Below are 26,424 nucleotides of genomic sequence, written 5' to 3'. Positions count from 1 at the left end.
CAGTTTTTTTTTTTTTTTTTTTTTTCAAATAAGTGAGGACACTCCAATTCACAGTTCACGACCAGGCGATCTCGGGGTACGGAATACCACTCAGGGTTATCGGAGGTCTGGGGTTCTCCAAGCTGGGTTCGAACCATGGTCCCGTTAACCACATATATTAAAATTAGGAGTTAGGGAGTGGAAGTAGGGTGATAAAATGAGAATTAAGAATAAATGGAGCTTTTATAAAAGAGCTGAATGATCATAGCTTCATTACACATTCATTTGCACACGCCAGGTAATAAGGTATTGTTCATGTAAAGGAAAGCAGGTACTGAATATAGTAAAGAGTGATATTATCGTAAAAGAAGTAAAGAAAAACTATTGATATATTTCGTGCCTCCAAATTGAAACTGATACATATGTCTTACGCAGCAAATGTCGATTTTTTAATCAATTAAACACAGCTCATCTAATAACCTCAGTTCATGAATTTCGTTTGTCACGAAGATCATACCCAGAGGAGATAAATAAACCTTCGCATATCGTACTCATAAAATATACACCATAACAAGCAGGAATGTATACAGAGGTGGATCCTAGGTGTCGGAACCCAGCTTCTAATTTCTGTAAATTTAGTCTATTTTTAGGAGAGATTTTATAAATTTTAATATAATTTATCCTTATATTGAATTCGGACTCACCCGAAATCTTTGGACCCTTAGGAAATAAATCACTACGTACGTGTCTGATAGCAAGTATCCTTCTCGACAGCATTTAGTTGGATGTTATGTAGTCAGCATAGATACTTATCGCTATTACGTCTAGGTTTCCAGATTGCAGCTCACCAAGTCTTAGGTGCAACACCGGTAGATCTTCTATTTACTCAGAGTGCTAGGCAACGCCAAGAATGTTGTGCCTCGTACTGGAAAAGGAACCTAGAATTTTGTCACTTAAGATAAGCTACAAAAAGCATAATGTAATGCGCGTAAAAACAAGAAGTGTCAAGTGTACGTCATGTGAAGTTTAGTTTATGACGTTACATTTTTTTAAAAATTAATATTGAAACCGGAAATGTTGGTGCTATTTAAGTCCTGATATGAATAACGATTGTGGTTTCTAAGAACATCTTCGTTTACACGTATTCCTAACGTCAGTTTGCTCATGGTTCTTACCAGCGCATCCCCGCGTGGGCACGTCAATTTTGCCTTGCCCTAAATAGAAATATATATACAATTATTGTTTTGTAGTGACAACCTAGTACATATTAAGACCTATTTTCGCATCAATAATCATTTTGAAGGCATATCTGTTTGCAAGTATTATTAATATGTACGCAATTGTTTTTGGACATGCACCAAAATAACAGCACTCTAGAATGTAATAGGGAATTATTTTTGGCAAGGAAAATGTAATAATATAATTTTGTACAGTAGACGACATGTCGTAAAATTGAAGGATATTCCGTCTAAGTGGTGAACTTCTGTTATTTTTGAAACTGTAAGTAAATAAATCAAAATGAAAATTTGCTACCAGTTCGCTACAATTAAATATACCAATTATATGTTACTCTTCCACGAAAAATACGCCACAATAGATGCCACCTATTCTCTTAATCCATGAGTTTGTAATATGTGCAAATTACATTTTAGACACAAGTTAACGTAAAATTATTTAATCAACAATATACTTTACTTTTCTAAATTGTTCAGACTGTTTCAACTCCATCAACAAACATTAAATAACTTCAAAGTTTGAAATGTCATATATTCTGTTACTACACAAAATGTGTTTAAATTATCTTTTGAAAATATTAATTAATCGTTGCTGAGGAAAAACTACTTTACCAAAAACAGTAATAAATAAAAAGTTTATCACGTGGATTATCTAAAATACACTCTAATCTATTTTTAGTTGTCTATGTAGCCAAGCATGCTACAGCATGTTCTTCGGTATTTATTTTGTAAATTTAAGAGTTCGCTTTTACCTGGTTCAAATTCCGCTGTAATCTACTTTTACTTTTCCCCTACGATCTACATGTATAATAGTACTACAGATTCATTTCAGATATCTATATAATTTAATCTAGCCTCCTCCTAAGAAAAAAGTATGTGTATATTTTGAGATCTTACTGGGATATTATATTGCTATGAGGCAGTATAAGAACAACTGTGCAAAGAGGAAGAATTATTTCAACTTGACAAGTCATTTGATCTGAGTCATTTCCTTTCCTAAACAATTCTTTATTTGAGATTCATTACAAAACAATAAAATACATTGATTTGGTTAGAAATTAGTATTTTTGTAGGACCTATTTGACTTAACCTGGTGAGTATTTGCTCCTGTTAGCAAATGAATTGTGCTTATTCTTTGTACTGACTCTTAATAGATGGTGGTAATAGGCCTATCAACATCTATCGACTTTAACAGTCATTTGAAAAGAATCGAGATAACTATTTGATGGATTGGTGGATCAACTGTATGGTCTACGATGCGATGTTACCACATAGGGGAAATCGCGCCTTCAGAGGAGGATCTGAAACTTATATATTGCTTTACTTTGACCTGTAGGACAGTGCTTGTAGTCCGTGGGATTCATTTTTAGAACAACACATTGAGATTTTATTATATGATTTAAATTTTAATATTGTCTCTGGACAGGAAAGATAAATGGTGTTTCTATTTCTGACCTTGTAACTCTTGAACCGAAGCGCGTTATACCACACACAGAAGTTGCAGAACTTGAGATAATGCAAGATTTGGATTTTGAAACTGTAAATTCGATTAACTTGGAAACACTGCTTGCTGAAAGAGTGACATGTGACTACGATGAAGAAATTGATGCTGCTTTGACGTTTAGTGGAAGTATTGAAGTAGGTAAGGAACATATTATTATTACGGCCAACTTATTAATAATGAAACAGAAGTAAAATAGCAGCTTAATTCTACCATTTTATAATGTTGATTCATTATTTTCATTAGAATTTATTAGATTGAATTATTTTATTCAATGTAATACTTACAAAAAAAAAATGTATTATATATACAATATGGGATATAGCACATATAACCATAAGGATCTAGTTTCATGGTGATGCTGTTTTCATTTATCTTTGAAGAATTTGAAGACACCTCTTATTTTTCGTTGTAACTTTCTAAAAGTGTATACCTTGTTAGCTTCCGGCATAAACATATGCTGTCGTCCTAAGCGAAAAGGCCTTAACTCCACATTTTTCGAAAATCGAGATATTGGTATGGGAATGTTCGTAGTACAATTCTGCATCTATCTAATTCAAAACTGTAACTGAAAGTAAGCAAAAAGACCTTAAGTGGCAATTCATAAGCAAAAATATTTAACTGTATTACCACACAAATTTTAGATCGTGAACATATATTTAATAAAGTTTTACTGAAATACAACAAATTTAAACGTACAGCCTAAGCCAAAACGCGTTTTGCTTATTTTCTCGAAATTATGTGAAATGGAGATAAGGTCTTTTCGCTTAGCAGGGCAGTATGGGAGTTTATAGTTTCACTCCAGGTAGAGGCATATAATATGTGTAACGTATGCATATATGTATGTGGTACTTTATTTCTCGGTAATTACTGGATGGATCTAAACCAAAGAATATAACCGGATAAGGGGGTGAAAAGTACCATTACGTGAATTGCTGTGAAATTTATACCAAAGGTACCTCATATTCAAAGGTAACTTTTGCCAGAAAATCAACTTCGAATTTTGAAGTTTTGTTGAAAATTTGAACATAAAAAACTGTTCATATCTCGGAAACGACTTAAGTTACGAGGATGAAAAAAAATATGAATATTCTTTGCTTGAAGGGCCTTACCGAAAACCAGAAACAATGTATTTCGCCCCTCAAATTTCTACCAAAAAGGATGTCGAAAGTATCTATCTATTAAAATGCTACAGTACTAATTAAAAGCAGAGCAGAGCAGAGATTTCTTGGCGTTTTTTTTGTGGTTGATTTAAGTACCGGGCTTGGGCCCTTGCCTTCCATTTGTGTTGTTGACTGTCGTTTGTTTTGCGTGCGTATTTGTTGTGAGAGAGGACGCAACTGTCGCGCTCCTCTTTTGCTGTTCCTATGTCAGTTTAGTTGTTGTGCGTTTTAGGGGTGCGGCATCTTGTAAGTTCGTCTTCTTGGGTTGGCCGTTCCTATGGTGGCTATGTGTTGGTGTGGCGAGGCTCTGATTGTCCTCCAGAAGTTGGCTGATCTGTGAATTCTGTAGTCATGTAGAAATGGGAGTTCCAAATCTTCATGTATTTGCTCGAGGCGAGTGTCTCTCGAGTGTCCAGTGATAGCCCTGGCTACTCTGTTCTGGATGACTTGTAGTTGGCTGAGGTGCGTTTTTGCTGCGTGTTGCCATGCAGGGTGGGCATACATCAGGATGGGACGAATGCTCATCTGATATATATGGCGTTTGGTTTTCAGGGTGAGGGATAGCGGTAGCAAGGCTTGATGGCGTTGGCTGGCTTTCTTGGCGATGGAATGTATCTGGTGAGCAAATGTAAGTTTCCTGTCCAGTATTATTCCGAGGATTTGGCATCATCTCGGTTCTGGAGGGGTGTTCCAGCCATGGTGGTCCTGACGTGAACCCTTCTTCTGTTTCTTGTGAAGTTTACTACTGAGGTCTTCTGTTCGCTGACTTTGATCTTCCACTCTTCAGACCATCGGTGGAGAAGTTCGGCGTGTCGTCTGAGGTATAGTTCAGCGTATCTGATGTTTCCATGGCTGGCAAAGATTGCCGTGTCGTCTGCGAATGTTGCTACCGCTGTGTTGGGGGTTGTGGGAATGTCCGCCGTGTACATGGCGTAGAGGGTTGGGGATAGGCAGGATCCTTGGGGGACTCCTGCTAGGATAGGTCTGGAGGGTGTTAGGTGTCCTGCATGGGCAACACGAAAGGTTCTTCCTTGAAGAAAGGATTTGATGATTCTCAGAAGGTAGTGCGGAGTGCCCTGGAGCATCATCTTGTGAAAGAGGCCTTCGTGCCACACCTTGTCGAATGCTTTTTTTATGTCGAGAAAAAGCCCCAAGGTGTGGCCTCCCTCGTTGAATCTGTCACATATCTTCTCTACCACCCGTACCAGCTGCTGATCCGCGCAGTGTCCTTTCCTGAAGCCGAACTGGTGGTCCGGGATGATGTCATGATCTTCTATGAATTGCTGAAGTCTGCTCTGCAGTACTCTTTCAAACACCTTGCTGGTATGCGAGAGCAGGCTGATAGGGCGGTAGTTGGCCGGGTTTGATCTTTTCTTTCCTGGTTTGGCCAGCATTATGACTTTTGCTTCTTTCCAGGCTTCTGGGTAGTGTCCGGTTCTCATAATGGCGTTGCGACCGAGCTCTAACCTATAACCTTAGCTTTCAAACATTTAATAACGGTTATTTGTGATTTCACGTTTATAACAAAGACAAATTTTTTAAAAGAGTGTACTTTAAATAAATTACTTAAAGAAATATTTTCCACAAAGTTTATCCTTTTAAATTATTGTTCAAAGGCCTTTGCCTTTAATAGGCCTTCTCCAAAATAAATGCAAATGAATTGTGCTGCCATCTTTGGAGCTCTTTTAAACTAGGTTTATATGTTTGTGGCCAACCCTTTCGACAATGAGATCTCGGAAACTACAGGCTCTAGAAAGATGACGTTTTCACTGATCGATTGCAAATTTCATGTAGATTGTCCAGTTCTAATTGAATATTTAAAAAACATGGGCACTATTTCTTTATTACATTTTTACGGGTACATTGGAAGTGTTGAAATTAAAAAAAAAACTAAAGCATCATATCGTAAGCATTATATATTCCAACACCACACTGGGGCCGCGGTGGCTCAGTGGTAGAGCGTTCACCTCTGGTGCTAGCGGTCTCGGGTTCAAAACCTGCTCCCGCCAAGTGAACTTTGTGGTGGACAAACACCGTGTGCGTGGGTTTTCTCGGGTTTCTCCCGTTTCCTCCCACTTTCTTCATTCCACCATTTCATTCATCTCTCATCATCACCGTCTCATTTAGCCTAACAGGCATAACCGTGGGACGTAAAACTCAAAAATCTAATTTCATTTTTTCAACACCACACTGTTGTATATAGGGGTTGTATGTGTCTCAGGCGTTTGTTTCATGGCCAAATAATAGGGTCTAATGGAAAAGGAAGGATAACCATTTCTCCAGTCTAAGATGAACCTTTTTTTTTTGGGAGTTTTTTTCCCGATGAACACCATATATAACTGACATTATAATTAATTGTGTATGTAATGTATTTGCTTATTACATACTGCATGCAAAAAGAAAGAAAACACTGGTCATACATGAATTAGAAACTCCAACCGGAAGCAGGCTCAAATCTTGCAAACGGTGCGAGATATTGAGAAAAAAAATCTAAAAAAGTTTCCCCTTTATGATACCCCTTGGCCTTTTTTTTAATTAATACGTCTTTCACGTGTCTGTAAAGGGACATGTACAAATGTTGTAAGGAATAAGGATATTTATGCTCATATGCGAATGATGCGCTGGGCAGAGAGTGCAGGTTCAGCTAGTTCGAATTAAAACCTTTTTGTTTTATGTTTGAGTGACCACCTTCTATTTTCCACCACAGAAACAGCATCAATCCACCTATAATATATTTTGATCATGGTCTGATACCTTGGGTGCAATTTGGTGTAAAATGATAAAAACCAAAAGTGGGGACGCTGTATTTGCCTACAAGATAGGCAACCTACATTACACCACAAATGTTTTGGCCGGCACGAATATGATCAGAAGTCAAGGATGGTCGAATTTGAGCTTGACTATTCATGGCAATATGACTCTCATAATCGTACTTCTTTCAGAAAATTGTTTTCTGTAAATTACGATTACAAATATTGGTATCTTACTAAGACAGACAGACGAAAAATCGGTGACACTAGCGCGCTCACGCGGTTTCTGGAATAGATATGATTATGAGAGTTGCATTGCCATGTAGAGCTATTCCTGACGGGTCAGAAACTGAAAATCGACCATCTTTGACTTCTGACAGTATTCGTTCCGGCCAAAACATTTATGGTATAATGTGGCTTGCCTATCTTGCAGGCAAAATACAGCATCCCAACTTTGGTTCTCCTCATTTTACACCAAGCTGCACCTAAGGTATCAAGCCATGATCAAAATGTGTTGTAGGTGGGTTGGTGCTACATCAATGATGGAAAATAGAAAGTGGTTACTCAAGCATAAAGCAAAAAAGATTTTAATTCGAATATTTTCGACGCGTTTTTCGATAGAAATTTGAAGTGCGAAGTACGTTGTTTCTTGTTTTCTGTAAGGACCTTTGAGGAAAGTTATATATTCGTATTTTGTTTCACCCTGGTAACTCATGTCATTTCTGAGATATGAGAAGAAAAAAAGATTTTCGAATTTTCAACAATAACTTCGCAATTCGAAGGAATTTGAAATTGATTTTCTGGCCAAAGCTGACTTTGAATATGAGGTACCTTTCATGTAAATATCACAATCCATGTAAGGGTCGTTCTCGTTCCCTTATCCGACTATATCCTTTGATGGGCAAATATCCCATGGCCAAATGAATACAAATTGCTATATTTGGTGACTGGGCTCGGCCAGGAACAGGCTTGCCTCGACTCGGTTTGGCTCTCCTTGCGTGTGGTACTTTACTTCTTGGTAACTATTGATCAGATCTAACGTAAGCCAAATTTAGTGGACAAATATTTCGTGAATAAAACATGGTATATTTGGTGACTGGATTCGGCCAGAGACAGGCTCGACTCGCCTTGCATGCGGTACTTTATTTCTCGATAATTACTGGTCGGATCTAAACGAAGTTCGATGGGCAAGTAGCCCATCGTCTATGAAATAACGATTGCTATATCTGATGGTCGGGCTCGGGAAAGGACGGTCTTGGCTTGCTTTGTGCGTGGTTCTTTACTTCTCACAAGTAACACTTCCCAAGTGTAACACTCCGATTTTGATAAAATTTGGCAGGTAGATACTACACATGAAGTGATCGAATACCTTTTTTTATTTTCTGCGGAAAAACAGTTTTAGGAGCAAAAGCTCCCACACAAAATTTTGGAGTTTGACGGCCAAAAGGCAAAAACAAGTGGACAGAAGTGAACGAAATTGTGCACAGATGCTGTAGACGTAAAATGAGGTAATACGTGTTTCGTATTTTTCTGAAAAAAAAAAGTTTGGGTGGGGCACGTACCCCTCCAAACCTTTGATCGCGAAATATCAAAAGTGCTAATAACACTGTCAGATGTGTGTAAACTGCAAGAATTGCAACGAAACGTTGTGTAGAGACAATACGCAAAAATAAACGAATACGGCTTTTTTATTTTCTGCGGGAAAACTGTTTTAGGGGGCAAAAGTCCCCACCCAAGATTTTGTAATTTGACATCCGAAAGGCGAAAGCATGTGGGTCGAAGTGAATGAAATTGTGCATAGATATTGCAGATGTAAAATGAAGTAATACGGGTTTCATATTTTCCTAGAAAAAATGGTTGGTTGGGGCACGGACCTTCTAAACCGTTGATTATGAAATATCAAAAGTGCAAATAAGTATGCGTCAGAAGTTCCTAAAAAATATGGAGAATTGCAACAAAACTTCGTATAGGGACAATTTGCAAAACAATAAATGAAAACGTTGTTTTAATTTCTGCGGAAAAACAGTGTTGGGGCCTAGAACCCATCCGGAAAAAAGTAAATATTACCGGAATAGCGTAGGACGGAGTGGACAGAAGCAAATGCAATTGTGTGTAGATGTTGTATTATATGCAATATAAGGCCTTTCGTGTTTCTCAAGTGGCCTATCCGATTTGCTTCAAATTTGGCACATCAACGGTAAACAGGAAATAAATCGACACGTGTTTTTGTTTATGCGGAAAACATTGTAAGGGTTAATAGCGCCTCCTGAAATACTATAAAATACGTTATACTGTCTGTGCTTACTGTTGATCTGCCGAATTTGTAGAAATCGTATGGAGACACTTGTGAAACACGAAGGCCTTATTTTACATATGCAATATCTACACACAATTTCATTTGCTTCGGTCCACTCCTTCCGCCACCCAACGCCTCGGTCCACCCAACAGTTTTTAAAGGAAAATACAAAATACGTATTCCCTCATTTTACGTCTACAATATCTATGCACAATTTCGTTCACTTTGATCCACTTGTTTTTGCCTTTCGTGCGTCAACTTTCAAAATTTGGGGTTGGGGTTTTTTCTCTTAAACGATTTTCTCGCAGAAAATAAAAAAAAAAGTGTTCGATTTTTTTTTTTTTTTTTTTTTTTTTTTTTTTTTGCGTATTGTCCCTACACAAAGTTTCGTTGCAATTCTTCATGTCCTTTACACACATCTGACATACTGTTATTAGCACTTTTGATATTTCGTGATCGAAGGTTTGGAGGGGTCCGTGCCCCACCTAGCAGTTTTTTCCAGGAAAATACGAAATGCATATTCCCTCATTTTACGTCTACAATATATGTGCACAATTTCGTTCACTTCGGTTCACTTGTTTTCGGCCGGGTTTCGGGCATTAACTTTCAAAATTTTGGATTTATCCCCTAAAACAGTTTTTCCGCAGAAAATAAAAAAAAATCGTTTATTTTCTGTGTAGTATCTACCTGCCAAATTTTATCAAAATCGGAGTGTTACACTTGGGAAGTGTTACTTGTCAGTAACTAGTAGCCGGAAATAAATGAAATTCAATAGACAAGTAGCCCATCCCCAAGGAACTTTAAGTCGCTATATTTGGTGGATAGGCTTGGCCGCCTGGGACTCTCTCGGATCGACAACAGAACTGCGTTCCACAGTTATGTACACCGGAAGCTTCTGAGTTCGCTTCATCTCGGCATGTTTTATTTCATGCCATATTCATTGTAATTTTTTTTTTTTAGAGTATTTGGACTGATTAAATATTAGAAGTAAATAATATTGAACTAATGTCTACGTAAAAGCCGTTGAGAAGGGATTTTTGCAATCTATACATCGTCCTAAGAATAGGTTTTATCTCCTTCGTTAACCCTTTATTCAAAACGAAAATGGTTGAAACTAGCCATTTTCGGTTTCAAGTTGATCGCCATAAAACGGAAACTGTAACAAATAGCGAGAAACTTTTTTTTTGCAACTATTCTTCGTCTCAGGGGAACATACCGTGTCTATGCGTAACACACTACTAAAACCGAAAGTAGTTTAAATTTAGTACTATTTCCGGTTTGGGTAATGATTTCAGTAAGACAAAAATGTTAAGATATCGGGATCCTTTTTTTTTTATTTTGCAATCGGTTCAGTTCCAGAAATATGTTCCATATCCTCCGTTAACCTATTCACACATAAAGCATTTCAGATTAATCATTTCCGGTTTAAGCTCTTATCACCATAGAACAAAAGTGGTATTAAATAGTGAAAAGCTGTTCTCTGCAATCTATTCAGAATCTCAAGAGAACATAGCATCACAACCCGCAGCACTCCACTCAAACCCGGCGTGGATGAAATGTACTACTTTTGGTTTAAATACTGATTTTCTTAGAGCAAAAACTCTGAGATATAGATATTTTTCAAAAAGATTCAGTTTTCGAAAAATAGGTTGTGTTATCTGTTAACCTTCTCTCGAACTGGAAGTGATTCAAATTAACCATTTCCTGTTTAAACATTTATCACAATAGAACAAAAATGGTAGGTAGCGACAAGAGGTTTTCTACAATTGATTCAGTGTCTCAAGGGAACATATTATAACACTCTACTTGAACCGGAAGTTATTGAAACTACTTAGTGCATCCGATTTCAATACTGATTTATGTACAGCAAAAGTTTTGAGATATCAGGAATCGGGTTTATTGCAATCGATTCATTGTCCCAAGAGCATGTTCCGTCTTCTGTTAACCCTCTATTCAAACCGGAAATGGGCCAGATTAATGATTTTCTGTTTTAATATTTATCGCCATAGAACAAAAACAGTAAGAGAGAATGATTTATTTTTTGTTATGGATTCTGCGTCCGAAGAACAGGTTCTATGTTTGATCTTATTAATCTCTTGCAAACAGTAGTAACAGATGCATTACTTCAAGTTTGAGCATTGAATTCCCATAGCTTGTAAATCTACCGTAGTGTCACACTGTGAAGCGAAATTCACTTATTTATGTTCCAGAATATAATGAACGAAAATTTTATCGTTAATAAGTATCCTTTTGTTTAATTCGGATTTCAAATTACCTTTTGGAGATAGTAAAATACTTCAAAATAAATGGAAATAATATGAATTAATTCTGTTGTGTTTTAGATTTTGTTTCAAAGTTCATCTTCAACCTCTTTTCTGTCTTTTTACCGTTGAACTTTACAACAGAAGTCTCTCTTAAAGCGCTAAAATTGAATTCGGCTAAAGTTTTTCACGTTTATTCCGAAACAAGGTTTCAAGCATGCGACAAACTAAACCCAAAATTGATACTCAAGTTCCGACTAAAAATATAAAATAAAACTTACATAGCAATAGTGGGTATGCACTTTTGTTTCCGAGAGTTGGTTTTATAAGTTCATAAGCATTTTATATTGCTCTGGGTGTATCTTTACATTCATATTCCAAAGATCTGAACAATTTGAATAAAAAGTGGAACTTCAGCTTGTCAATGTTCGTACATATCTTAAACTATGCAAATTTTGCATGACTTCATTATATTTTAAAATATGTATTTATTTACTTTTATGGTCATTTATTTGGTAAGCAGAAAAGAAGCTGCTGAAAATAGAAGACAATTTCAGTTCTTCACCTATATAACCTAGTTTAAATTAGTTATTTGAGGTTGGAAGTTTTCAGGAATAGTGTTGAAACATTATAGCAATTAACGATTTTAGAATGATAGCAACAAAACTATTTTGTGAAGTGGAACTTTGTTAATGGTAATACACTTCATATGGATTGGTGATAAAGTTAATTTAATATTGTACTGTCCTAAATGAATATAAAACAACTCTATGTATTTTAATATACTGTGTTTCAGTTACTTCGTGACTAAAAGGTACTTGGATGGAATAAACAGTTGAGGATTTAATGTAGTAACTTACAACCTTTGTTTACATTAAATAAAATTGAACAAAAGATGGAAGTAATAGTGAACAAATTAAAAGTTCTCACGAAATACTTTCGACAATATCTAGTTTCCTCTATAGACAAATAAATAAGGCGAAACACTGGAAAACTTTAGAGTTCTTGTTATCACGTATTTTATTTTTTTAAAATGAAAAATTAATTACAGCAGCATGCGTACTTCATAAAAATTTGAAACAGAACACATAATAACAAATATGGAAGGCCCAAATTGAGTGTCTTTTATTTATTTGTCGAAAATTGTCTAAAACATAACAAAGTGTCCATGGCAACCACTAAAATATCCAATCATTATCAGTGTGTTTAGAATGTAGTTATAGTAAACTTAGAGTAAACTTCACACTAATAAAATTTCCTTTCAGGTATTTTGGGTGCAAGAAGAATCAATGATATACTAATAGACGATATAGTTTTGAACAACGAAAAGTATCCCCAGATTATAATTGGAGAGAAGAGATTCACGGATACTGTAATATCTGAAGGTGATATTACTGTAGGCTTGTATAATAACTACAATTTAAGCGAAGCTTATAATACTTGCATTAAAGCAGATGAAGACACTATCATTCACGGTAATATCGTAAGTATCGAATATAAAATTATAAATATTATTTTGTGACTTTAATGTGTAAAGTGTTATGAAGCAAATTTTTGATAAGTTCTTAACGTTTTTACATTTTTAAAATTTATTTTTACTTCCAACAAATTGAATCTGGTCAGGAGTTAAATTACAAATAATTGGAAATGTGATGTACTTACTACTTGGTCTCACTCGCAAAAGGAAGTTATCGTTATGTTTCGTTTCGTAATATTTAACTAGTAAGAAAGAGGCAGGGTGCTCTGGATGCAATGTTCATCTCTAGTGTTCTGTCCTTAATTTGATTCCAGACCGTGAGTGTGTAGTGAACAACATAGTTAATGTTCAGATTCTTTCTCTACCTTTCTTCGGTAATACATTCATTACTGTTCACTTGCATTTCTCATTAGTCTTTCTTAGTTTGCATGCTTTAATTCCGAGACGTTAAAAAAAAAAAAAGTTTCATTTCTGTTCATTAAAGAAAAACTGCAATCAAATCCGGTATTTTTAAGAAGGTGCTTCGTAATTAGCTTAAAAAAAACTATTTCAAGATACAGACAGCATGAGTTTAATATGTTCTTGTACATCCATAGATATTAACTAAGTGCATGTTCCTAAATGTAACTGATTAGACCCTCAGGAAAAGGGATCAAGCGCATTCCTCTTCAAATTTTCATGACCCTGTGAATTATTTTGAGCAGTGGCTTATAAAATACTATGTGCAATTTTCTGGAATCGTATCTCTCTTCCTTCCCTGTGTGTTTGCTGATGGATGCGAATGTAAACTAAATAACAATAAAACACACGTTTTGCTGAATATCTATTAACGTGCAAAGTGTTCGCATGCATTCGTAAATTATGCAATAAAATGTCTTGAATATAGGCGGTGGTGTAAGTAATGTTAAAAATAATCTGGGCATCCATTTCTCTCTGATTATCTCTGCACTTCAGTATGTATCTATAGAGAGTGAACCATTTATATTAATACACCTTTATAACTTTTAAACTGATAAGAGACAAAACTCTGAAGCTTCGTACTATACAAATATCGACAAGGAAACATTCTCTGACATGTTCTGCAATTATCTCTATCTCTATCTCTCTATCTCTATCTATCTTTCTATATATATATATATATATATATATATATATATATATATATATATATATATATATAACTAATTAATATTTGTTCAAATGTTAGTCTTATCAGGTTATTACATATTTCAAATCTACATAATAAACAGATACTACCAATACCACCCTTGTTATGCGGTGTTGCAAACTAAGGAAGCTCCAATATCGCAAACATCGAAAAGCTCCTTAAAAAAAAAAAAAAAAAAAAAAAAAAAAATATCCCACTAGGAAGAGTCTCCACGCGTGACTAAAATTTTAAGAGTACTTTTTGTACCAGTTTGAGGATGCTGAATACAATGGAACTAGTTTCAAACTTATCCGTCCATTGGGACAGAAGTGCCTTCACCATTGGCGTAAGCTGTACCTCAGACTCCAACTTTGAGGTCATTTTTCTCATGGCTTTAGGGACGGATAAATTTAAAAATAGTTCCATTCGATTCAGCATCCTCAAATTGGTATAAAAAATGCACTTAAAAATTTATCCACGGGCGGGGGCTTTTTACTAGTGGAATGATATTTACTTCATTTGGAGGTTCTGCAACAGTAATAACGCAAATGAGAAGGATGGGGCAATGCCAATTCGAAGTTCCTTAGTGTCGAATACTACAGGCATCATATAAAGTATTTCGAGGAAGCAGAAACAAAGGAGTGGAAAATTCGACTTTTTTTCAAAGGACTTTACTTCGAAAAGTGTTAAGTATAACGTCCAATTACATATTTTTTTTAAAAAAAAAAATATAATAGCCATAATGTCATTTACAGCAGTTTCTCAAACTATTCCAGATATATGAAAAATATAACGATTGCTATATTGCTTAGAATGGTGTATTTTTGGAAACTTTTAAAAACAATTTGTGATTTACTTTGCATTTGTAACACTGCAACAATATTTTTGGGAGGTGTAATTACAAGTTTCCTGAACTATATAACTGAAGACCTCGGTGCAATAAGGGGACAGCTCCAATTGTATATTTGGTTCAGGATTGAAAACAAATCTTAATCAATACTTGTACTTTAGCCTCGAAACTTTTTGAAAAGAAAGGTTTCACCCCTATAATAGCACTTCTCTTTGCAAAACGTTTGGAGGCTAAAACGAAATAAGTTGTTTTAACTTTTTCTTTTGAATCCTGAACTAAATATACAAATGGAGCTGTCCCATTTTTGCACCGAAGTCTTCAATTTTAAGAAGTGTTGCAAACTTTACCAATGTTTACCATATCAGCAGAACGGTTTGAGATATCAAATTGCTGTAAATGACACTTATAATTTATTGGAAACTATTTATGTAATTGGATGAGGTACACTCATGTCCAAAATTATTGTCGTATATCTATAAATATGTTGTTGGAGGAATATAATTTGATAACGAATTTGTCCGGTATTTCTTATAATGTTTGTGTGTGTGTGTATAATAGGCAAAGACATGTATGTAGCAAATTTCGTGTCAAAAGAGCAGTAAATAAGAAACAATAAAAAGAAAATAAAACTAACTTGTCCATTTAGCAACATTTTGTTTTACTTATTCTAATTTTCGTATTTATATCTTTTCCTATGAAATTTTTTTTTACCACAAATATACATTTCCCGATTATGCACATATTATCAGTATTAAAAGTACCCTGCAAAATCATTATCAAATTATACTCTTACAAGAAGATAATTATAGATATGCGACAATAATTTTGGATATGAACGTACTTACCTAAAGTATTTTTCGAAATAAAGGCTTTTGAAAAAAAATAAAACTTTCAGTTTTTTGTAACCTTGCTCGTATTCATTCGAAATCCGTCGTATCATGATCAGAGCATTAGATACTAAAGTATTTTGGATGTACATTGCTGAGTCTGTCTCACTTGCATTGTTACTGCTGTTCAGGCCACCAAGATTTGGATGTCTGTGATACTGTAGCATTCTTGTGACAGTTACTAATGAATGTGATATTGTAAGTTTTCATTTAAATGTAATTTGAATGTATAACAAATTTTCATAGTGTTATTCGAAAATATTAACTTTGGTTGGTAATACTCTTAACCTCGGTGGTATCGCAGGTACATCAAGCAACGCCTCCTTGGTGATATTTGCATAATACAGGATTTCAGCGTGTTTTATCTGTTTCTTTAAAAGTTACAAGGTCATATCAAGATCAAGGCCCACCTTCTATGTAGTTCCAGAGGAGTGTCAAATGTAGAGAGACAGATTATCAGCCAATCCCTTGTCAGAAATCGTGTCAAATTTAAGTAGTTCTAAGCCGAAACATGATAGGATGTAAAATGAGAGCTCAGTTGTCAATTTTTTTTCCAAATAACCAATTTTAAAAAAAATTGATGACTTTGGATAAGGGTGACAGAAAGTAGGTGCCAAATTTAAAGGAGTTGCCTATAGTTATAAAATGTATTGTAATATTTACTGTCCCTGCCAAAATTTAAGGCAAAACCTAATATGTACTTCTGGGAAGTCGAAGAGAGAGAGAGATGTGTTGCTGTAGAGTAGTATTCAAAAATTTAAAACAAACGAAATTATAAGGGAAAAAAAGTCATATTTAAGTACTAATCTTATAAATTAACTAACGAGCAACCTAAGCCCTAACCTCTGTTCAAAATTTTAAACTTCCTGGTCCTTTTGAAAGTTTGGCATAACAACTGTATTGGAAAATGCATGTCATACATTATCTAAATTTTAAAAGTAAGCAAGTGAGTTTTGTTTCACAGTGTTAAAATACGATAGACTTCCAAACAAAGCAAATTTAATATTTAGACTTGAAGTAGTACCACTATAACTACTGGCTACAATAGAGGAATAAGATCAAAGATAATTATTTTCCTCGGATACTGAATCCATATCAAAATGCTATTACTCGCTCTCATACGTTTCTGCGTTATGGGGATTAACATTAAAACGGGAAGTGGTAATTGATGTCAATCACTTCTGGTTACAATAAAAAGAATAAAATCAGAGGAGAAACCTATTCTTGGTACTGAATCTATATAAAAATTGCTTGTCGCTATTTCCGTTTTATCCGTTATGCCAGTGATTCTCAACCGGTGTATTGCGAATTGTTAGAATGTAAATATCATGAAGCATTTAATAACTACTTCGTCAATTTGAAACACACTGTACAATCCAGTGCTTTAGCAGCAGCAACCATGCTCAGTACTACATAGAAGCTTTAAGGAAAGTCTTAGGGTAGGGGCATACCAAAGATACTTTGCGCTCGAGGTCGAGGTTTAAGTCGTGGTCGCTACCTCGATGTCTAGGTCGCTATGGATGAAGGGCGCACATAGCGAGGAGGTCACACCCTCGCTGTTAAGTTCTCAGTTTAAGAAGAAACATTGCTGTGACGCATATGAAATTATTCCGTCAGTGCATAAAAATCACTACGAAACCACATTTTGAAATTGAAAGGAACAAACAGTTTATAAATAGGGATGGACGTGAGACGAGATATGAGAAATGCCAAAGTTCCACGCTTATTCCGGTTAGGCTAAAGGAGACGGTGATGATGAGTAATGAATGAAGTGGTGGAATGAAGAAAGTATTAGGAAACGGGAGAATCCAGAGAAAACCCACGAGCACTGTGTTTGCCACCACAATGTCCACACGGCGCGAGCTGGGATCGAAACTGGGACCTCAAGCACCGGAGGTGAACGCCGTGCCCTCTACCACTGAGTCACTGTGCCTTCTGCAAAAATATTTGAGTCTCACCTCTTGTTCATCTCTATCAATATTCTAAATCAAAGATTTTTACCTTTTATTCAATTTTCTGCGAAGAAATGCCCTCTTTCAGCACTCAGGCGAGAAATCGTTTCCCAGTAAAATTTAATAAATAAATAAATCAGGCATATCTTCAGATTTCGATGTGGAGGGGGTATTAACTGCAGCAAATGAAGTTTCGGCACTGAAATTCCATTATTAGGCGTTTCCCCCCTATGGATACGTGCCAGCCTTTAGAGGTATTTCTTTACCTTATATCAATAACGAATTTAAAAGAAATCCTTTTTATTAATCTCGGAATTGGGGGCGTGTGCAGTTTTTAAGCATAAATATGATTAACAGTATCTTCTTTTTTTCTTTAAAAATTCTACAATTTACGGACTTCAGCCCGAAAGCCTTCTCCCTGTGACCGCCACTGCCTTATATAATAATAACCTGTAGTAAAATAAATAACTTATCTCAAATAAATAACTTATCTGACATTCCCATTTCAGTTGCTATTTTCTTCCATTCTCTATTTAAAACGTGTCGATTATGTTGTTTCTGTTTCTTATTCCATATTGCTGAAACATTCCTCATTAGTTCTATTAATATGTCTTTCATAATCAAATATAATAGTGCAGCGAAACCTCACGAGCGTAGACACACACAATCCACTGCAGATGAAATTCTAAACAAATGAAGACTTTATTCCGTGCAGCGCTTCAGGGAGAGTCAATGAGAACACAAGCCACAGTGATGTTTCCGCTAAACATCGATGCAAAAACACTCAGTTGTTAATCATCGCGACCACTAATTCATCCTCGCAGTCGACCTCTAGGTCGCGATGTAGCGTGCATCTTCAGCATGCGCTTACTCATTTGAATCCACGGGTTTGTGCAAGTATCGAGGGTGCGACCGCGACTTAAACTTCGACGTCGATCGCTATATATCTTCGGCATGTCCCTACCCTTACACTATTACAATTTAATAAAAATAAAGTGCTTAACGATGTTAGTTAAATAAAGCCTAACCAGTCAAAAAGTTGGGAATCACTATATTATGTGATCAGTGTTGTAATCGATTAAACGTAAATTTTCACCACTTCGAGTTTCAACACTGTATAGAGATGGTTGAAACATATGGATACAAAACTCGTGGATACAAAACTTATTCCTAAGAGGATGAATCTGTATGAAAGCAGTCTCTTGATATCCCTTACCAATTTTGCTCTATGGAAATAAGTATTTCAACTAGAAACACCAGTAAATTCCAATCACTTCCGGTATTTGTAGTGTGTTGCGGATGGTGATGGTATGTTTTCTTGAGACGCTAAATCGATTGCTGAAATTCGCTTGTCGCTATCTATTACTAGTTTTGTTCTGTGGCGATTAAGTTGAAGCCGGAAAAGGTTGAGTTCTACTACTTACAGTTTGAATAGAGGGTCAACGGAGGAGACAGAAACTATTCTTGAGACGTTAAATCGATTACAAAAAAGCATTTCTCAATATCGTTTGCAGTTTTTGTTCTATGAAAATCAGTATTGAAACCGGTAGTAGTAAATTTCAACCACTTCCAATTTTGACAGTGTTACAGATGATGACGATAGGTTTTCTTCATAGACGGAATCGATTGCAAAAAACAGCTTGTCGCTATCTGTTACCATTTTTGTTCTACAGCGAAACACGTTGAAAAAGGAAATGGCTAATTCGTTACTTTCGGTTTGAATAGTACGTTAATGGAAGAGGTGGAACCTATTATTGGGACAATGAATCGATTACAAAAGACTCACTTCTTGATATCTTTCACCGGTTTTGCTCTTATATCTGTCGACAGACAGACCAACCGACCGCCCGACAGACCGATATAACAGTTGTATAAGACTCAAGAAATTTACATAACAGTTTGGAAGTGTAAAAGCATAAAACAAAGCAAATTGTAGTATAATTTAAGGTAAAAGCGATTTGGGAGAAAGAATATATCTTGGACCATGACTACTAAAAAAAGACTATGTGCCCTTGGTAGAGGTACATAAGTAACCTCTTTAACCACCAAACTGTGTAGAATGTACTCCTATTCCGCCCAACGGTGGTGCTAGGGAGGTCGGTGATTCTTTTCGCCAGAAAACAGACATTTTGCTTGTTCAGCCTGCTATAGAGCTCCAATTACTAAAGTCATCGAATTACTCAGATAAAAGCACACTTCCCCCTGTACCAGCAGAACTATTTTGACTAGCGTAGAGGCTAACGCTTATGCCTTTTGATTTACAATGTTTCGATTTAGATTTCACATAGAAAAGCATAGATTGCACTACAATAATTCTGATCCCACTTGAAACTTGAAGTCTGGTCCTATACAGCCTTGTTGGTGACAAAGAACATAAATGCAAATCAAGCAATCAATCTACGTACCAACAGAATATTAATATATATATATATATATATATATATATATATATATATATATATATATATATATATATATACATACAAATATTAAAACTTTGATTTTAATGAATTCATTTTAAAATTTTCTTTTAAAATTCTATTTCTGTTTCAGGTATTTGAAAATGAGGTAACAATCAACGCAGATGTGAATGTGAAAAACTTCGTGAATGATTTTAAGCTTCGTGACTTGCCTTCACTATTTAAATCAAATATAGAATCAATATATGACTCCATTCCTGCCAAGTATTTAGAACAGCGATTGCAAACGTTAATTAACAGCAGCTTAATTGAACTCAAAGGTAAATTTGTAAGAGGTTAAAGCTGTTAAATGTTAGAAACACAAGATTTTAAAACTTGGTTTCAAATGACATAATTATTGGGACAAGTTAAGTTGGTAGAGTAATATTTCCAAGACTCATTCTATATTTCTACTACAAATACAAATTCATTTGTATATTTTTAATACTAATATACAAATACTACACTAAAAGAAATACAAAGGTGTTTATTATATACTTTATTATTCAACCGTGTACGTGATTTGCTTCTATAGCATTCATGATGTTACACAGAAATTAATAATATAAATTTTATTCTTTTGTTCACGTTAAGAAAGTTAGAAAAAATTCAATAATATACAAAATATGCACACAAACTTTGTTTTTTCTATAAAACAACCTGCACTTATGTTGAGAACATAATGATTGTCTAAGTATTTCGTAAGTTTGTGCAGAATATTTATTACACGAGTTTAGAGAACAATATTAACAATGGAAGTACACAAAGTCGTAAAAAGAAATCGTTCTTAATTTGATTTTTTTTTTCAATCTAAGACTGATCTTTAACCAAGTATTGATTTAGAGCTTTGTGCATAACTTAGAAATCAACAAGCCTGCTTACCATAATAGCAGGCATGGTATGCAAGCATCTCAAGCAGGTCAAAGCCTACCACCATGTCAGGTTTAATCTTGATTGGATAAGTTCAGTGTATTACTTTTAGTTCTAATATATATGACTCAAAATTTGACCTCCAATAACTTGGAAATCGAAAGTCTCCACAATATAGTTTTAAGTTCACACGTTTTTATATAGTAGGCCAAGGTCAATAATATCAACTTTGATTCCGATATGATAAGTTTGGTTGATCTCGTGCGATATATAGTGTCCTTGGTTTTTCAGGGAAAATCAAATTAATGACGAAGAGGTAAGAAACAAACACTTATGTAGTTTACATACCCCTCTGCGTTTGCAAGTTAAGAAATTAGCTTGTTTCTGCATTTAACTACAGTATGCGGCAAAACAAACAGTACTGAAATCACATCGTTGACATTTATTTATTTGTTGTTCAACATAACGAAACATAAGAAAGGTTGTCAAATGGATGTCAACTAAATGTTATTCACCACATATTGTAAATTTACAAGAAATAATTCCTGTACATCATGTGTTCAAAATGTTGAACATTATGCCACACATATTCTTCATAGCGGTCCTGTAGATCAGTGAACATGTTAGTGAACACAGTTTGCTGGAATACAAAACAAATGACCGAATCTCTTTCTCTTAACTCCAGTATAGTGGTAGGAAGTTATCTGTGCGGAAAATTGCTTACTTCAGCATACCCCGTAAGTAGGCATCTGGAGTCATGAGGTGAGGGGAGTAGGAAGGATATGGAAAATCCGTTCCACAGGAAATCAAGCGACATCCAAACTCTTGTGAGCAGAAGGGTAAGTGACTCACTTGCAGTGTGGGCAATAGTTTCATCTTGCTGCATTTATTGTTGTTATAACGACAGATTTTTCGTGCGATAAAAGCCGCACAAATCATGCAAGACAGGGTCAATGATCATCTGTCGATTGATGTGGTGATCAAAGTACAGATGGCTTTTCATCACTGAACCATATGTTACTGATGAAATCTGTATTTTCATATGCCATAGCTAACACTCCAGAGCAATACAGTAGACGCCCACGCTAATCTTCTGCAGTGAGACGCTGCTCCACACCGTATGAGCGGAAATATTGCTCGACAATAGTAACTCCTCCTCTGTTGTAACATTATCTTCGCGCCAACTGCACACTGCGCTAGTCCACACACAACTGACATGTGTCACTCACAGCTCATACCACATAGCATCTGAGCGGCACCCATACGCGAATTTCAGTACTGTTTGTTTTGCCACATACTGTAATTACATGACAGTTTATTTTATTACGTAGTTATTGTAGCTATGTAACCTACAAATAAATGTGTTAGTTTCTGTTGTTACTAATAGTTGATAAATGTTTGAAATAAACATATAGGTTACGCATGAGCATTCGCAGGATTTTTCGCAGGAGGGGGCAAAGCTGATCATACATGTTTTTTTATAGATAAAATATGACCTTCTAAAGTGCTGCCAAAATGTCTTGAGCCGTGGCAAAAATGTGAACTAAAGCTCACCCTCGACACACCCACGCGTTGAGCTAATAAGGGTTCAGCTGTTGCTAAGCGAGAGAGCCTCAGCGAAAGGGAGTGAAAATCCTTCAGCCGATAGCAGCGCTCGGAACGGAAGATTAGGTGTCAAGTCAATGTGGTACATTTATAGCATATAAGCTTCAGTTCGGAATAGAAGAAGGGAAAGGAATAGGGGCTGATTTGATGGTACCATCCCGGTAGGATAGTTTTCAGCAATAAGAAAATTGCTTTTGTATTTTGCTGACCTAGTATCATCTAACAGATAATTTTGCAACAGAAATAACTACTCATTCCTGGAAACTTCTTTCAAATGATTAATTCGCTTGAATTCCAGAGAAGGCTGTGTCCCCTTCTGCCCTCGTAGCGGAAGTCCATGATGTTACATATTTATATCTTTAGAACAATAGACTGCTACTTTTGATTCCAGGGCTGGCAAAGGTGTTTCTTTATCTGGATCCCGAAAACCATCTTCAAATTCCTCTTGTTAATGTCAAAACAGGAGATTTTGTTTCAATGGAGGATCACACAATCCTTAACGCTTATGGTTTCGAGAAGGGAATATGTAGCCTACCAGTGGATTGTCTCTGTCCCACTCAATACATAGTTCAATTCGATCAGAATAACATTTCAGACATCGTTAAAATGAATAACAGTGAACGGATCTTCACAGTGTATGATGCTGCCAATAAATCCAGCATTCAAGTCTTTACAACAACAATCAGTACAAGCAGAAGGTACCTCTTATTTGTCTTTTCATTCTAATATTTTTTTCTAAAATTTTATTTGTCTTTGCCGGTAAAGAATATTAGGTAAGTAGAATTGTAGTAGGTAAGTAGTAATTATAGAATATTTTATGTTCATTCACAATTTCATACAAACCCCTTTTCTCACTTTTTCACACTTCACATTATATTATACGAGGGCCATCCGGAAAGTGGTACCCGTTTGTGCAATAAAGACACAGTAGTATATATTAACAAATATACACATTTTTATTGGAAAGAGCATACTTTACACTACTTCTCCACATAATCACCAAGCAAATTGAGGCATTTGTCATACCGTGTGACGAGTTTCTGTATTCCAGCGTCATAGTCCTCTGCCGCCAGCGTATTGAGATACGTAGTCACGCCTCGTTTAAGTTCTCCATCGCTGTCAAATCTTTCTTCCCGCCAGAAAGTCTTTAAGCTTCGTAAAGAGATGAAAATTCGAAGGGGCCAAGTCCGGGCTATACGGTGGATGGTTGAAGGTTCCCCACTTGAATTGCTGCAGAAGTTGTTGTGTTTTCGCAGCTGCATGGGGCCTGGCATTGTCATGAAGGAGAATGACGCCTGTAGACAACAGACCTGGCCGTCGATTTTGTATTGCCCGCCGTAATTTCTTTAATGTTTCACAATACGCATTAGCATTAGTTCTCTCTCCACGGGCCATAAAACCAATGAGCAGTACACCTCGTCGATCCCAGAATATAGTTGCCATGAGTTTGGTTGGTGAATGAACGTGATGCCACTCCATGGACTGTCGTTTACTCTCAGGTGATGCATAACAAACCCATGTTTCGTCCTCTGTAATGATACGATCCAGGAAAGTCTCTCCTTCATCGGAATAACGCCCCAGAAACGTCAGTGCTGCAGCCATACGCTTGGTTTTGTGCTCATCTGTGAGCATGCGAGGGACCCACCTTGCACAGATTTTTGAATAATGCAGATGGTCTTTGACAATTTCATGAACAGTTGTTAGAGACACATTAGTAAAATGTTCAGAGTTCATCAATTGTGACGCGCCAATCGTTCCTCACGCATTCGTCTACTGACCTCAGCAGTTCGTCTGTAATGACAGATGGTCTTTCTGAACGCTTCTCGTCGTGTGTACTCCCCCTCCCAGTTTGAAGTTGCGAACACCAGCGCCGAACAGACAACTCGTTCATCACATTGTCTCCATACACCTCCTCTAATTGGCGATGAATTTCACAAGGTCGAACGTTTCGTGCATTAAGAAATTTAATCACGGCCCTCACTTCACAACTGGTGGGGTTCTCAATTCGTTTAATCATTATAAGTGAGCACAGACACAACACAGGCACTGCTAGCGTTACGCAACCTCACACAGAGAAGGCAGACAAGCCACTGACGCGGTCTGACCTTGCCCAGCGGCTCCCCGAGTCGTCAGCGCTTCATACGGCGCAAACGGATACCACTTTCCGGATGTCCCTCGTATTATATTACACAATATATTTTTAGTAGAAACTTCAAAAGACATTCAAATATGTGACTACAGATTTATCACCTTCCTTCAAATCACAGCTGTTAGCATGAGAACGTTGCAAGTAACATCAGGATGGAAGCACCGCTTACACTGAGAAAAAAAATATAGGTGGCGTACTTAAAAAGATAGGTTACATGCGTAATTCCTGTAGGTTTTGGACTTAACGTACAGCAGACGTATAACTGAAAACGCATGTTTTATAATACTTTCTGTATAAGTGTTCCATCTATACGTACTTTCCGTATGAAACAATGTGGGCGGTCAGGATCTCACATACAAATGGACGTATATAACATATAGCTGACGAAGGTAACATAAGTGTATGCATGTGATATACGGAAAACTGTTAGATGTCAGACATCCTGCAACGGCATGATGTAACATCTAAGGGCAGTGCCTATGTAGCATACGGATAACGTATGCTCCGTACTGATTTCTATAGTGAGCAAGAGGATACCGTATATTTGTACAGTATACCGCTGTCCGGAGAACGGATTTTTCTCTGTGTAGAAGTCTTCTAGCTGATATGTATAGTTTCGCCATCTTACACAGTAAACACGATAAAGATGATTTTTTCCCCCGAGAATAGCGTTACACTGGGTATGCAACCGAATGATTTTTACAGCATCTATTGTGAAGGGACACAGTGGCTTAGTGGTAGAGTTGTCCTTTCTGGTGCGAGGGTCCTGGTTTGATCTCCACCCGGATGAGTGAGTTGTGAACAATGTTGTGTGCGTTGGTTTTATCGGGGTTTTCTCGTTTCTTCCCACATTTTCATTTTACAAATTATTTTATGATTCTTTAACTAATTCGTCGGTCATCTTTAATCTAGAGAGCAATACTGTGTGGTGTAAAAGTAGAAATATTATTATTTCATCTGCAGAATTGATTGAGAATTTTCAATTGAAGAAACAGTTTGAGTAGTGTTGGTAGCGCAGAATTCAAGCTATTCAAGAAGTGAAAACCAACTGATGTTGAGTAAAGTATGTATTCGTACAATAAATAATTCCGTAAGTATGACATACATATGATATGTATAGGGTTATACAAATGTGAAAGTTGTCCTGTAATGAATGCCTAATATCAGATTTGAAAGAATGCTTTCAAAGTAAAACATCACTGGAGGCCCCAAAACCGGGTGATGATTTTGGCACGGGGTGAAGATTTACAAACCAGTTGCACTGCCATTGCTGATGAGACTTCTCTGTAGAACTCGAGAGCCGCCATTGTTCACAGTACTGCCATTATCACTGACGTTTGGGAAAAAATACCCTGAAAATCAATGACACGAATTAATGAATTAATTCAACAAATAAATGAACTGTACTAGAAAATTAGCAAAGTCACAATACAAGTGCAAAATTTCAATTTATAGACGTTCTTATATTAAGCTGGATCGCTAGTCACCTTTACGGTAAAACTTTCTTACTAGATGGCAGCGCTCATTGCGATACATGCGATGTTGCCACATGAGTTACGGATAGAAAAGTGTTTAGACACGGCCGCATTTTATACATGATTTACAACAAAGGAAAATGAGAGCTTTTATTTCCATTTTACTCAATACTGCCTGCTTTAAAATACGAATTAATTATATTCTTTGATCAAAAGTGATTTTTAACTTACGAAACGTTATGTGTATCTCTCAAACTAGATGTCTTTATGGTGCAGATTAAGAATGCCTATACTAATACAAAATCATTACATAAATTTCATCTTTTGGACAAAACAGACTCTTAGTACGCTCAAAAATGGTGTTTTAT

General features: G+C 36.2%; 1 protein-coding gene across 1 annotated transcript in view; it reads left to right on the top strand.

Moving 5' to 3' along the window:
• fs(1)M3 (female sterile (1) M3) overlaps nt 1-26,424 on the top strand; it is a 289,266-nt gene that overhangs the window by 228,545 nt on the left and 34,297 nt on the right. The window contains exons 23-26 of the mRNA XM_081762460.1: nt 2,641-2,856; nt 12,451-12,668; nt 20,052-20,238; nt 22,824-23,130. Of these exons, the coding sequence (XP_081618586.1) occupies nt 2,641-2,856; nt 12,451-12,668; nt 20,052-20,238; nt 22,824-23,130 (928 nt within the window). The remainder of the gene's footprint in view (nt 1-2,640; nt 2,857-12,450; nt 12,669-20,051; nt 20,239-22,823; nt 23,131-26,424) is intronic.

This window comes from Thermobia domestica, chromosome 6 (assembly GCF_964235325.1).
Source record: "Thermobia domestica chromosome 6, izTheDome1.hap1.1, whole genome shotgun sequence".
Taxonomy (NCBI): Eukaryota; Metazoa; Arthropoda; class Insecta; order Zygentoma; family Lepismatidae; genus Thermobia; species Thermobia domestica.
Note: the sequence above shows the minus strand (reverse complement) of the source record. Positions and strands in the feature narration are given on the sequence as shown.